The 14,758-nt window shown below is 39.3% G+C and overlaps 1 protein-coding gene across 1 annotated transcript in view; it reads left to right on the top strand.

The window, feature by feature from the left end:
* Nucleotides 1–14,758, top strand: part of LOC111160496 (disrupted in schizophrenia 1) — a 294,921-nt gene that overhangs the window by 265,699 nt on the left and 14,464 nt on the right. Inside the window, exon 11 of the mRNA XM_022523643.1 lies at nucleotides 11,348–11,624. Within this exon, the coding sequence (XP_022379351.1) occupies nucleotides 11,348–11,624 (277 nt within the window). The remainder of the gene's footprint in view (nucleotides 1–11,347; nucleotides 11,625–14,758) is intronic.

Genomic DNA, 14,758 nt, shown 5'->3' with positions numbered 1-14,758 from the left:
TTTATTTGTCAGAGAGAGAGAGAGAGAGAGCGCGAGAGTGAGCACAAGCAGATAGAGTGGCAGGCAGAGGCAGAGGGAGAAGCAGGCTCCCCGCCAAGCAAGGAGCCTGATGTGGGACTCGATCCCAGGATGCTGGGATCATGACCTGAGCCGAAGGCAGCGGCTTAACCCACTGAGCCATCCAGGCGTCCCGAAAATATAGTTTTTCAAATAGCAAATGGACATGAACTTACAATATGCAAATTGTTATAATGTAGGAAATGGTTGATTGAAGCAGCAAACTTTTTCCTTAGTTATGAGAGCTGGGATACTGGATCTGTCCCTTGAATGCAGCCCTGGCCTCACCACTGGAAGTCAGAAAGATGCTGATGGATCTGTCAAGTTAACAATAAAAAATTACTGAGAACCCGTCAGGCAGCTGAAGGTGATTTGGGCCCCATGTGGGGAAGAAACATGATAAAGTGGAGAAGAGGCTTTCAGACATGCCCTTTTCTTCCAGACGCATTGCCTGGGAAGGCCGGTGACTACCCCATCGCTTCTAGAAACAGACAAGCACCTGCCAGCTGGTGAGGCAGGGAGAAAGGACTGGAAAACCAGCATCAGAGAAGCACTGCCTTGGGAGGGCATCAGACAGATAGCTTGGATCTTGAAAATTCTCCTAGCCCTCCCTGTTCTCTGAGGGGTGGATAATCAAAATGGAGGGAGTCTATGTATTTCTGCAAGTACAAGAGTACACAATGTTTCACTAGAGGACCTTTTCCCTGAGATGGTGTCCTGCCCACCTGCCACCTACTCTTATGAGGATGGGAAGAAATCAGGGCACTGACATTATCCTCTTCTCCAAAGACTCATCACCAACCAATGTAGTTAATGTGTCCAAGGAAATATGAACTTATATGGAAATAAATGAGACTTATTAGGAGGGTAATTCCTTTAAAAGAACAATAGAAGGACTTATCCGTGATGGTGCATAATGTTCAGTTAACATATTAAATATTTTCCAAAGATAAGGGAGGATATTGGAGATATGAAGTAAAATAAGAAGTCAAGGAGAAACCCAACTGGCGACTTGGAAAAGGCAAAATATAAAAATTTAAAAGGAAAACTCTCAGTAAGTGAGTTGATCAGTCTAATGAATTCAGCTTAAGAACGAATTAGGGAGCCAGTGGCTATCAGAAGGCATTTGGATGGTATCAGGGACAGAGAGAAGGAAAATAATAAAAAGATAAATTAAGCAATAGACAGAATAGAGGTATTTGATCAACATTCATATGAAAAGAATCCCAGAAGGAAAGAAAGCAGTAGAGGAGAGGGAGGAATATTTGAGGGACCAGGCACTAGAAGTTGGCCAGAAGAAGGAAAAGATATAAAGCTTTAGGAGAGTACCAAACAAATAGACAGATAGCATGGAAAAGGGTGAGAGGTAGAACATCTATAGGTTTTAGTTAAAAATTATATATAACAAAGACAAGGAGAAAATCCTAAGAGAAGATCAACTATAAAAGAAAAAGAGTTAGGGGGACCTGGGTGGCTCAGTTGGTTAAGTGTCTGCTTTCAGCTCGGGTCATGATCTCAGGGTCCTGGGATGAGCTCTGTGTTGGGCATCCTGCTCAGTGGGGATTCTGCTTCTCTCCCACTCTCCTTCTGCCCCTCTCCTTTGCTTGTGCTCTCTCTGTTGTGCACGTACTCTCTCTCTCAAATGAACAAATAGAATCTTTAAAAAAAAGAGTAAGAATTAGACTCGGGCTTTTCAATAGCAACATAGTCTGCAAGAAGGCTATGGAGTAATATTTTCAGAGTGTTGAATCCAGAATATTTAGCTGTATTATTATTTAGTGTTTCAATGTGAAATAAAAATGTTCTCAGACGGGAAGTCTTTAAAAGGTTTGCCATACTCAATATTCTTTGAAACATTCTTAGATGAGGTGTTTTAACAAGATGAAAAATAAGTCCAGGAGGACAGTATGAGATATGTGAAAGAAGGCTTGAAAAAAAACCTTAGTAAATTGTACTGTTGATGAAATAGAAAACTTATGAAAAAAACAAAACAGGTTTTAGTAAAAAAATCTAGAACTAAAATATAACCTCAAAATATATACAAAATGTAATTCTAACCATAGCCCATAAAAAGAGAATAGGAGCTGTGTGATAAACCTAACAGGATTATTGCCTTCTCAAATAAATTTAAGTTTATTCAGAAAGGGATTTAAATAGGACTCCCAATATCCTAATGGCCCAAATTTTCAGAATACAATTGACCATCCCTCGTATATATAAAAGCAAAGGAAATCACAGCTCGAACGAGAAAAGACGATAACTGACCTCAACATAGTGATGAATCAGATGTTAGAATGGTGTGATTCGGATTTTAAAGCAGCCGTCATGAAAAATGTTCCGGGGCATGTGGGTGGCTCAGTCAGTTGAGTGTCTGACTCTCGATTTCAACTCAGGACATGATCTCAGGGCCCTGGGATTGAGCCTCATGTTGGGCTCCATTCTCAGCAGGGAGTATGCTTGAGGATTCTCTCTCTCCCCCTCCCTGTGGCCCCACTCCCCTGCTCACACATGCATGCTTTCTCTCTCCCCCTTCTTTCTCAAATAAGTAAAAAAAAAACTTTTAAAAATTTCCATAAGCAATTACAAATTCTACTGAAATAAGTGCAAAAAAGGAAAATGTCAGAAAAGGTAGAGAAGTTATAAAAAAAAAGAATCAAGTGGAAATTATAGAACTGGAAATACAAAACAGAACATCTCAGTGGAAAGATGCAATAGTAGAGTGAAGATGACAGAGGATAGAATCAGTGAACTTGAGAACAGAACAACTGAATTAACCTGATATGAACAAAAGAAAATGGACTGAAAAAAGTTAGAGTGCAAGAGACCTGTGGGACAATAACAACAAAATCCAACACATATCATTGGATCCAAGAAAGAGAAGAGTGAAGAAATAATTCATTATTTGAAGAAATAATGGCTATATACTTCCAAAATTTGGTGAAAGACACAAACCTACAGATTCAAGAGCTAAGAACATCCTTTCTTAGAATAAATTAAAAAAAAAAATACATACCAAACACATCAGAATTAAATTTCTGAAAACTTAGAAGACCAAGAAATAACCTTGAAGCAGCCAGACAGAAATGATGTATTACTTGCAGGGGCACATTGTTTTGGGTAATGGCGGATTTCTCATCTGAAACCATAAAAACCAAAAGAAGTGGCACATTTTTCAAGTGATGAAAGAAAACAATGAAGCCCAAATTCTATATCCACAGGACAAAAAATGAACTTCAACCTAAATCTCATACCTTATATAAAGGTTATCTTAGAATTGATCATGGACTAACATGTAAAATATAAAGGTATGAAACTTTTGGGAAAATATAGGACTGTTAGGCTAGATGTCGAAGCCTTGACACTAAAAGCATGATTCATTAAAAGGAAACATTGATAAACTGGACTTCATTCAAATCCTATGTGAAGAGGATGGAAAAAGCAAGCTACGGACTGTGAGAAGATATTTGCAAACCACGTATCTGACAAAAGACTAGTGTCTAGGATAAAGGAAGAATATATTCTTAAAACTAAATGGTAAAAAATGTCAATACAGTTAGAAAATAGGCAAAATACATGAATAGACATCTCCCTAAAGAGGACGTACAGGTGGCAAATAAGAACTTGAATTGATGATTCAACATCATTTTACATGAGGAGGATGCAACTTAAAACCACAGTGAACTATCACTATATAATAGCAGAAAAAATAATAATAGCCCCCAATATTAGTGACAACACAAAGAAACTAGATCACTCATACATTGCAGGAGGGAATGTGAAATGGTATGGTCCCTCTGGAAAACGACGTGGCAGTTTTTTAAAAACGAAACACCTAATTACCATACAACCCAACAATTGTACTCTTGGTCATTTCAGAGAAATGAAAATTTAATTTCATACAAAAACCCATATACAAATGCTCATAGAAGCTTTATTCATAAAATTCCCAAACTGGGAACATCATAGGTGTCTTTCAGCAGGTCAACAGTTAAACAAACTGTGGCATAAACATATCATGGAGTACTACTCACCAATGAAAAGGAGTACATGAATCTCCAGGGAACTATGCAGAATGAAAAATCCAGTCCCAAAGGCTACACACTCTATGATTCCATTTATATAGCTTTATATAGCACTTTTGAAGTGAAAACAGTTTTTAGGAATGGAGCACAGATAGTGGTTTCCAGAGTCTAGGGATCGGGTGAGTATGGCTCTAAAATGGGGCATAGGGATCCTCCTGGTGGATGCTCTGTATCTTGAATGTGGTGATGGATGCACAAACTTACACAAGTGACAAAATTGTATAGAACTATACACACACACACACACACACACACACACAAATGAGAGGAAGGCTGAGTAAGATCAGTGGATTGGATCAATGTCTGTTCCCTGGTTGTGAAATTGTACTATAGTTTTGCAACCTGTTATCATTGCAGGAAACTTGATAAAAAGTACATGAGATCTCTCTGTATTTTTTTTCATGACTATATGTGAACTAAATAAAAAGAAAAAGGGAGGTAGGAAAAAAAGAAATAAAGATAAAAAACTTTCTAAAGATCAAGAATCTTGGTTGTAATTAATAAGAAAAATAGCAACAATTACACAGTAATGGCACCAATCCCAAAATAAAATCCCAGAAAGGATTTTTATAAAATTCAGCAAGATGTTTTTTATTGGATTCATTTTTTTTTAAGATTTATTGACTTTTTTTTAAAGATTTTTTAAATTTACTTGTCAGAGAGAGAGCACAAGCAGGCTGAGTGGCAGGCAGAGGCAGAGAGAGAAGCAGGATCCCTGCTGGACCAGGAGCCTGATGAAGGACTCAATCCCAGGACCCTGGGATCATGACCCGAGCCGAAGGCAGTGGCTTAATCAACTGAGCCATCCAGGTGTCCCTTACTGATTTATTTTAGTGAGAGAGAGAGCATGCATGCAAACAGAGGAGGAACAGAGGGAGAGAGAGAGAGAGAGAGAGAGACAATCCCAAGCAGACTTTCCACTGAGCATGGAGCCTGACTCACGGCTTGATCTCATGCATCTGAGATCATGATCTGAGCCAAAACCAAGAGTTGGATACCTAACTGACTGAGTCATCCAGGCACCCCTGGATTGATTTGGAAAAAAAAGATAGATAGATGATAGATAGATGATAAAGGTGGTAAATATCTAAGCCAGAAACAATTGAACTAAAAGAAAGTTGGAGTAACAATTATAATAGCAAATTAAAAAGATTCTAAGGCTAAAATATTATACTAACAAAGGTCATCATAAACTAAAAAGAAGCAGCAGAAAATGTAATGATTGGAATATATATGTCCAACATCATAATCCTAAATACATAAACCAATCAGTAGAATGGTGGGAAGAAATAAATGGATAGAGAATTACAGTTGGAAATTTAAAACACTTGTCTCAGAAACTGGTAGATGAAGCAGACAAGAAAAAAAGCAAATGTATAAAAAATTTTAATAATGTGCCTTAACTTTAGATGCAGCAGAACACTCCTTTCTTTTGGATACATGTGGGACAGTTACAAAGAGCAATCAAGTGGCAGGTGATAGAGGGAAACTTGACTAATTTTATAAAGTTTATTCTTGACCATTACGCGATACGATTAGGTATCAGAATAGATATGAATAGAAAGGGGAATGGGAATAGATTGGGAATGGGAATAGAATAGAAATGGGAGCTGGAAAAAACCTCGTCTCTCTAGAAATTGAAAAACATACTATTTAATGGTCATTGAATTTAAAAGGAATCATGAGGAAAGACAATGAAGGTCTAAATGTAAAATTTGTGGGACAATAATGTTGTAAATTCTAGAAGTCAATCTGGTGCAATTACAGGAAAATACTAAAAATCAGTAAGTTTGACAGTAGGTCTAGAAATGTTTCTTAAATTATTTCCCATATTTCTCTGCACATTTAAAATGTTTAATAGTTTTAAAACTTAAACATATTTTAGACATAGTTAAAGTAGGACTCAGACAAAATTTAGAGATTTAAATATATTTACTAGAAAATTAAAGTGGCAAGAGAGGAAGGTAAAAAATAAAAGGAAACAAATAAGTTAAGCTTGAACAAGGGAAGCTAATAAAAAGATAATAAATCCGAAGAAATGAGAAAAGGGAAATAGAAAGATAAGATTAGAAATCAAGGAAATAGAGAACAAAAATCAATATCAAAGATTAACAAAAGGTAGTTCTTTGAAAAGATTAACAAGATAGCAAACCTCTGATAAGACTGAACAAGATAAATCAAGAAGAGTACTACATAAAACACAATGAAAAGGAGAATTGCCTTTATGCATGAAGACAAGTTGCTTTAAAAATCATTTTAAAAATCAGGAACAAACATTCTAATACATAGGAAATCCATTAGAAAATGGGTTGATTTCTATAAAGGAGATAAGGGGTTAAATTGGACCCAAGAAGAAATAAAAATTTTAGGTGGAGTATAAAAATAAAGACATTGAAATGGTAATAAAACATGTCTTTCAATAAAGGCCTCAGAAAAAGCATGGGGAACTCAAGAAAAGAATAAGCAGGCAAAGAGATATGAAAGGACAATTCACAGGAGACGATCTGAGTGGGCCATGAACCGATCCCAGTGGAGAGTTGCAACCTTGAACAAGATGCCACTTCACACCTGTCAGATTGGCTACAATGAGGAAGGTAAAAAATGAGTCTGGCATGCCTCACTAAAGACTGTCGCTTCTGGTGTGGATGAGACTCCACTCCAGTTCTTTTGCTGCAGAACATGGCTCAGAAAATCTGTCTTCTCTTTTTATTATTTTAGATAGCCATATAACACTAAGTGGAAAGTACACACATCACGCATGTAGCTTGATGAATTTTCACCAAACGAGTGATTTGTATAAATCACCACCATGGAGAAATAAACCACTTTCAGGACACTAGCAACCCTCCTTGTGCCTCTCCCTGTCATCACCCCCGTATCTCCAAAGTAGCCATCCTGATCTCTAACACCATGAATTAGTTTTGCATATTCTCAGATACAAAGTAAATGGAATCGTTGTGCCTCCTTTTTGTCTTTTGTTTTTGTCCAGCCTTATGTTTATGAGCTTATTACCATACTGTTGCAGATGGTGGTAACTTAGTCACATTCTTCTTGGCAGTGTGATATTCCAGTAAATGAAAGCTACACAATGTATCCTTTCTTCTATTCGCCGATGTTTGTTTTCTCTCCCAGGTTTTGATCATTACAAATAATATTGTATGATTGTATCTACATTTTATCTTTATTATTCATGGATTCTGTGAATTTGCCTGCTCACTAAATTTTATTTGTAACCCCAAAATCAATACCTACAGAGCTTTTGCTGTCACGTATACACACGCAGTGGTGAAAAATTTGAGTCATCTGATCTGCTTGTTCTCAGCTGAGGTCAAGTAAGGCAATGCTCTGCTTTGTTCCAGTTCTCCTATTACGAACAAGTGTCATTTTCATCCTCCACTTAGTGTCATGTTTTTTAGGTTTTTTTACTTTTTCTTGGGGACTTCACTATTCAAAATGATGCCCAAAGTTGGTGATGAGGACCTATCTAGTTCTCCTACAGGCAAGAAGGCTGTGGTGTGCTGGATGGAGAAAATAAGGTATGGCCAGGCATGAGTTATAGTGCTGTTGGACATGAGTTTGGCATCAGTGAGTCAATGACACACTCTAAATACGGTGTCTTCAAACAGAAACATGCATAACAAAGTTCTAGACTGATTGGTTGATGAAAATGCTGTGACCAGAGGCTGGCAGGAACTTGACCCTCTGTTTCCCTGGGGAGCAACTGTTCAGTACCAGCTGGTTCAGTGCTCATGGAGACTTTATAGAACATAACTTCTATGGATATGAGAATTGACAGTGTATTTATTTCATTGAGTATATACCTAGGAGTTGCATTGCTAGGTCTTAAGGAATGACATTACAGGGGCGCCTGGGTGGCTCAGTGGGTTAAAGCCTCTGCCTTCGGCTCAGGTCATGATCCCGGGTCCTGGGATCGAGCCCCGCATCGGACTCTTTGCTCAGTGGGGAGTCTGCTTCCTCCTCTCTTTCTGCCTGCCTCTCTGCCTACTTGTGATCTCTCTGTCTGTCAAATAAATAAATAAAAAATCTTAAAAAAAAAATTAAAAAAAAGGATTGACATTACAAAGATTTCGAAGACATTGCATTCGTGCTCAATCCCACCATCAGCGTATGAAAATACTAATAGCTCTGTGTCTTTTCTGACACTTGGTATTGTAAGACTTTCAAATTTCAGCCATTTTGTTGGTGTGTAGTATATTGCATTGTGGTTTAATATGCATTTTCCTGATGATTAATGGTTGAGCACCCTTCCATAAGTTACTTATTGGCCACAAAAATGCCCTCTTTGTGAAGTGCCTCTTTTAGGTCTTTGCCCTTTTAAAAAAGTGAGTTGTCTGTCTCTTTCCAATTGACTTGTAGGAGTCCTGTTATATTCTCAAATCAGTACTTTGTTGGTTATGTGTGTTACAGATAATTTCTCCAACTCTGTGGCTTATGGTTTCATTCTCTCAGTGGTGTTTTTTCACGAATATATAAGTTTGTGATATAACTGAAGTCGAACTTACCATTTGTTTTCTTTAAGGCTTGTCCTTTTTATATCCTGTTTAAAAGAACTTTGCTTACTATGAAATCATAAGGATATTATCCTACATTATCTTCTAGAGGTTTTAATGTTTTAACTTTCACATTTTGATCTACAATCTACCTAAAATTGATTTTTTTAAAGATTTTATTTATTTGACAGATAGAGATCACAAGTGGGCAGAAAGGGAAGCAGAGAGAGAGAGGGGGAAGTAGGCTCTCCCCCCAGCAGAGAGCCTGATGCGGGGCTCGATCCCAGGACCCTGGGATCATGACTTGAGCTGAAGGCAGAGACTTTAACCCACTGAGCCACCCAGGCGCCCCTGAAATTGATGTTTGTAATGTGAGCCAGTAATCATGATTTGATTTTTTTTCCTATAGTGATATTTATTGACATAAGTACAGTATATTGAAAAGACTGACCTTTTCCCACTACAGACAATTACTGTCTTTAATAATGCTTTCATAATGTATCATTCTTACCCTTTAACTTGTGATCAGTTTGTATCCTTATATTTAATGTATTCCTTTTGTAAGCAACATATAATTACATTTTGATTTTTTTAATTCTAGTCTAAAAACTATGCCTTTAAATACAATATTTGTCTATTTATATTTAATGTAAATCTTAATATATTTGGGCATAAATGTTTCTACTTTTACCATTTTTCCCATCTGTATCATGTTCATTCCTGTCTCCTTTATTGCTTTGATTAAAAATTAAGTATGTTTATTTTTTAAAATGTTCCCTCATATTAGCTTGTCAGTTATACATTATTTTAACCTCTCTGTTTTACAATTATCATAGAGGATTACATATGAATCTTTGACTTTTTAAAGTCTGATATAAATGAGCACTCTTTTGCTTTCTGGACAACACAAGGTCCCTCTTCCTTTTGTGCTGGTTGTCCTGTATTTTAATCTGACACATATTTTAGACTACAAAAGAAATTACTGCTGTTTCTTACATCTATATTTACTTAGATTTATCCACATATTTACTCTTCCCATTGTTTTTCGTTTCTTTATGCACGTCCTTGCTTTCAGCTGGGATCATTTTATGCTGGATGTGTTGTCAAGGAATTCTTTCAGTTCTTATTTACCTGCAAATATCTTTATTTTACTTTTACTTTTGAAGGAAATTGAAAATGATTGTGTAATTTATAGATTGACAGTTATTTTCGTTTTTTTTTTTAGCATATTTTTCTGCACATCACCTGGCATTCTTTTTTTTTTTTTTAAGATTTTATTTATTTATTTGACAGAGAGAGATCACAGGTAGGCATAGAGGCAGGCAGAGAGAGAGGAAGGGAAGCAGGCTCCCTGCTGAGCAGAGAGCCCGATGTGGGACTAGATCCCAGGACCCTGAGATCATGACCTGAGCCGAAGGCAGTGGCTTAACCCACTGAGTCACCCAGGCGCCCGACAGTTATTTTCTTATAGCATTTTAAAGATGCTGTTTTATTGTCTCTTGGCTTCTATTACTCATATTATTGTTCCTCTGAAGTTAATGCCTTCTTTTATCTGCCTGCTTCTTTGGTGTTCAGCATTTTCACTAGGATGACGCAGGTGCATTTCTTTTTTTTTTTCTTTGATTTTTCCCCCCTGTTTTAAAATTGTAGTGTTTTCTGAATGTGTAGTTTGATGTCCCTTGCCAATATTTTAACATCCTTAGTTCGTATCTCAATAATGCTGTTTCTGTCTCATTCTTTTTCCTCCTGAATTCATCATTTATAAACATAGGCTTTAAACTAATGATGATTAATATGTTTAAGTAGCTAGAGGTCATGATGGATAATTAATTCCACCACAGAACTGAAATGTAGAAAAAAATGGAATAAAAATTATAGAACTGAAAAGTAAAATAACAAAAATTGAGAACACAATAGATAATTGAACAGCAGATTAAACATAGTAGAAGGAAGGGTTGTTAAAAGGAAGATAGATGTCTAGAAAATATCCAGCTGGAAGCTGAATGGATGGGTGAAAAATGTGTATTTTCCTATAAAATCCCAGGTTTTTGACTTTTCATGAAAAATCACAATTTTTTTGGTGAACATCAAACCTGTATTCCTTTAGTTGGACTTGAAATTGTAGTTGGCCTGGGCTGATGAAGGGCTCCTTGTAGATGGGTATGCTCTTCTTACTAGCCAGAGTCCATTCTGCTCTGTTGTTTTCTGTCACTGAAGCTGCTGGTCTGGTGCTAGGGTTTGTATTACCCATGCACTGCTGCACTCAGTTACCTGGGTGAGTAGGTACTGGTAGGCGGGCATGGTGGGGAGGGACAGCCTAGGTATATGAAAAAGCACTTAGCTGGGGGAGTTGGAAAAGTCTAGGGACGCAAAGGAAGCCAGCTGGGCTGGAGCACAGGCAGGAGCAGGGGCTGTGTTGTACTGGACCACTGAGTCTGGAAAAATACACCAGATCTTGGATGTCCTTGCAGAACCAGTAGCTAAGAAGGACCACTGGTTATTTCACTGTTACTTGATGGTATACAGATTTGACCCCTCTCTACCTTCTGGTTGAAACAATCCACCAGTATATGAAATTAAGTTGTTAGGTATAAGATGACGCGCTATTGACTATTGGTAAAGCGCAAAGGCTATTGACTTGGTAAGATGAAACATCACAGAATAAGTCTTTCTGCCTTTGTTTCCCCTCTGTTTCAGCTGCAAGTGTCCACTCCTTGGAAAAGTGTGGGGAGCTGACTTGGAAGCTTGTCGGTTGCTTATCCAGAGCCTACAGCTCCAGGAGGCCACATGCACACTGTCTGCGGAAGACGAGAAGCAGACAGATGACTTAGTGGGACCCGTCTGTCCATCCACTCTTGCCATCTCCCCCAGGCTCCACTCTGAAGTTGAGAGGAAGACCCCTTTGCAGGCCTTTGAAGACTGGAAGGCTCACCCAAGTCCATCTCTGTACTTTGCTGGCAGCGAACAGAAAGAGGTCTGTCCATCTCTATAGCCTCACAGGGTCCCCACTCAGAGGGGTATTTTGGGGCCACACTGCAGATGGGAACAGTAAATATTGGGAGGGCGACCCATCAAACCATGCAACCTTTTGAAGGTTTTAATAATCCTGGAAAACGATTACAAAATAATGTAGAATTTTTGTGGAAGTTTTAAATATAAAAGAGCAAAAAGAATCATTTTTGGCATATTTAGTTCGATGTTCTAATTTAATGGCTAGAGTTAGAATAGAAATCTGGTATATAATTAATATATACAGCATTCAGCACATATGCTGTATATAACATATTGTTGTGTATACTGTTATATGTGTCCCGTGTGTATTTAGTTATATGTTTAGAATCTATATATCAGTATTTATTAGAATATCTCTCTCTATATTAGTATTGAGTAGAATCAAACATTCAAATATATGTATGCATCCCTTTGTTTTGGCCCAAACAATGTCATAATGGATATTTGTAATATACTCTTTGCATTTTTTTTAAAAAACCCTGATACTTGGCTTATGATATATACATATGTATATATCATCTATATAATTAAAATGTGGATTTATTTAATTAACATTTCACTCCAAGGCGACCTAGATGAAGAGAGAAGTGCTCCACTCCCCCCCCCCCCCCCCCCCCGCCCCCCCCCTTCCCCCCCCCCCCCCCCCTTCTCTCCCTGGTCCATCTCTCCCCCCACCACTTTCCCCTCCAACCCTAATAAGACACTTTTCAATGAACGTTCTCTTGGCAACTTTTTCCCCCCTAATTTTAGTACCACACCAGGAGGCTTTCGAGCTCTTTTTCTGACTAGGTACTCAGGTGTTCTAAATTAAAAGGAAACAAAATCCTGGTGAGGCTGAAGGAACATATCACTTCATGTTCACGGCTCACATGTGACATTAGACATGCCCCCCCCAGACCTGTGCCACAAATACCCCCACCCCGACTCCCCCGGGCAGGCCTGCCTGTCCTATCTGTAGGACCAGACACTCACTGGCAACTTGGGCTGCAGTCACTGCCTTCTGGACTGTTTGGAAAATTGATACTTGATCCCATATTTGAATTGAATAATCTTATGAGAAAGAGGGCTGTTGTCACTCCCTGGAATCCTGCTGGCCTCTTAAGTTAGGCTTTAAATTGAGCTCTAGATGGTCGCAAGTCCTTTGTTAGCTGGGGCACTGCAGGTGGCTACCAGCCCTGTTGGTGGAGTCGGCTGGCAGGAAAGAAGATTCTTGTGGGGAGGGAAGTGCCACCTAAGCCAGGGGGTCACAGCTCTGGGTTGAAAATACTGCGGGCCCTGGGTCTGAGCCTTTGAAAGTAGGGTTGACTGTCCACAGAGGGCTCCCAGAAACTCAGTACCAGGACAGCCAGGAGCCAAGGCAGGAGCCAAGCCAGGCGAGGGATAGGGTCCGCTGGGACATGGGTCAGGACTGATTCAGCAAATTCCACCTTTTGGAGGAGCCTCCCTTCTTCCCTCCCTTCTGTGCCATTGTCCCTCCAGGCTCTCTGGCGGATGACATTCCCAGCTCTAAGAGGATTATTCTTCTCGCATACGATTAGGAGCACCTGCCCATCTGACCGTAGGAAAACAGAGCTATGAAGTAGGAATGCAAAGTCAAGAGTGAATAGTGTAGAACTTTATCATAGAATGATACATGAATTTTCTGGTGAGGAGGAGGCCCAGATTGTAACTCCAGGGAGTAGTAGAGCGACAGTGGCTGCTTCTCTGAGCTCCGGGGCCTTCCTGCCCCCAGCCCCCACCTTCTCTCCACCTACTGAAATCCTGAAGCTTTCCCACAATTTTTTGCTGCTTCCTTCGGGGTGGGAGAGCCAGAGGGTATTTTGAAGCTTTCGCTAGCTTTCGGTGCTGTCTTGTGTCCTGTGCCAGGCCTCAGCCCACTTACTGTTCCTGCGTTGCTTTTCTGGGTTTCTAGTCACAGAGAAGGGTGAACACCCTTCGAATTCATCAGTGGTGGTAATGTTCAGATGGCAGATACTGTCTGGAAAGGGCAAAATTATGGGAGCTGAAAACAGATCAGTTGTTGCCCGAATTGGGGTGAGGGAAGAGATTGTTCACAAAAAGCAATATGAAAGCTTTGGTGTGTGTGTGTATGTGTGTGTGTGTGATAGAACCATCCCGTATCTTGGTTTCGGTGGTAGTTACACAACTGTGTGCATACATCTGTAACTTTACACCAGAATGAATTTTATTTATTGCTTTACAAAGGTGACTACAATTTTAAAAATAACACCTACCTATTTAAGAGCGAGGACATAGATGTTGGAATCAGTGGTTCTTGGCTCAGGGCTATGGGGAGGTGGTATAGTGTGTGGCAAAAGGAGCCTGGAGCTCAGATCCTAGTTAGGACACTTGAAGGCTGCATTTACTCATCTGCTAAGCACCCCCACCCCCAGACCCCCAAATGAGGACAATAAAATCGATCTCATGAGGTTATAAGGTTTTAAATAGAATAACGCATCTAAAAGTGAGTTAGAGGTTTAAGAAAATACATAGTAAAGGCTTGAAAAGTTGGGTTTGTATTTTTTTTGGGGGGGGTGTTAGCACTCTTTCTGGCAATCACATCCATCTAAGACCTTTTAAAAAGATTATGCCTGGCTTTCCTTATCAAGAAGCAGAAGCCAGCAATGAATTAGTGGGAGATAATCCCAGACAAGAAAGGCTTAATAAAGAATCTGGTTCATATTTAGATGGAGGATTTTTGACAACCAAAGACTAAGAGAAACCATAATCAAGGGTCTCATTAGAAGGTGTCTTCATTTTGCTGCCTGAGTCTGCCGGGGAGTCCTTGAAGTCTGGGTCCTTGCGTGTTTATCCAAAGCAAAGTGTCTCTTTGCTTTGCAGCTGGGAGTTGGTTTTGCTTGGGGACTCCCTGCCAGTCTGGCCGTCCCATACCGGTTTCTCTATTGAAGCATGACAGCCCGAAGGCAGGCAGTTTCTTTATAACCCGAATCTCCCCTGAGAAATTGCTGACTCCTTAAGGAGGTCCCCAGGGAGACGGCTTCTTGGAGCCTTCACCGGCACGTGGTTCCGGCGTTTCCGCGCCACATTGTTGCTATGAGCCGTCATTCATTAAAGCTTTTGCCATGTGGATGGTCC

The sequence above is a fragment of the Enhydra lutris genome, unplaced genomic scaffold (genome assembly GCF_002288905.1).
Source record: "Enhydra lutris kenyoni isolate GAN:26980312 unplaced genomic scaffold, ASM228890v2 scaffoldscaffold76, whole genome shotgun sequence".
In the NCBI taxonomy this organism is placed as follows: Eukaryota; Metazoa; Chordata; class Mammalia; order Carnivora; family Mustelidae; genus Enhydra; species Enhydra lutris.
Note: the sequence above shows the minus strand (reverse complement) of the source record. Positions and strands in the feature narration are given on the sequence as shown.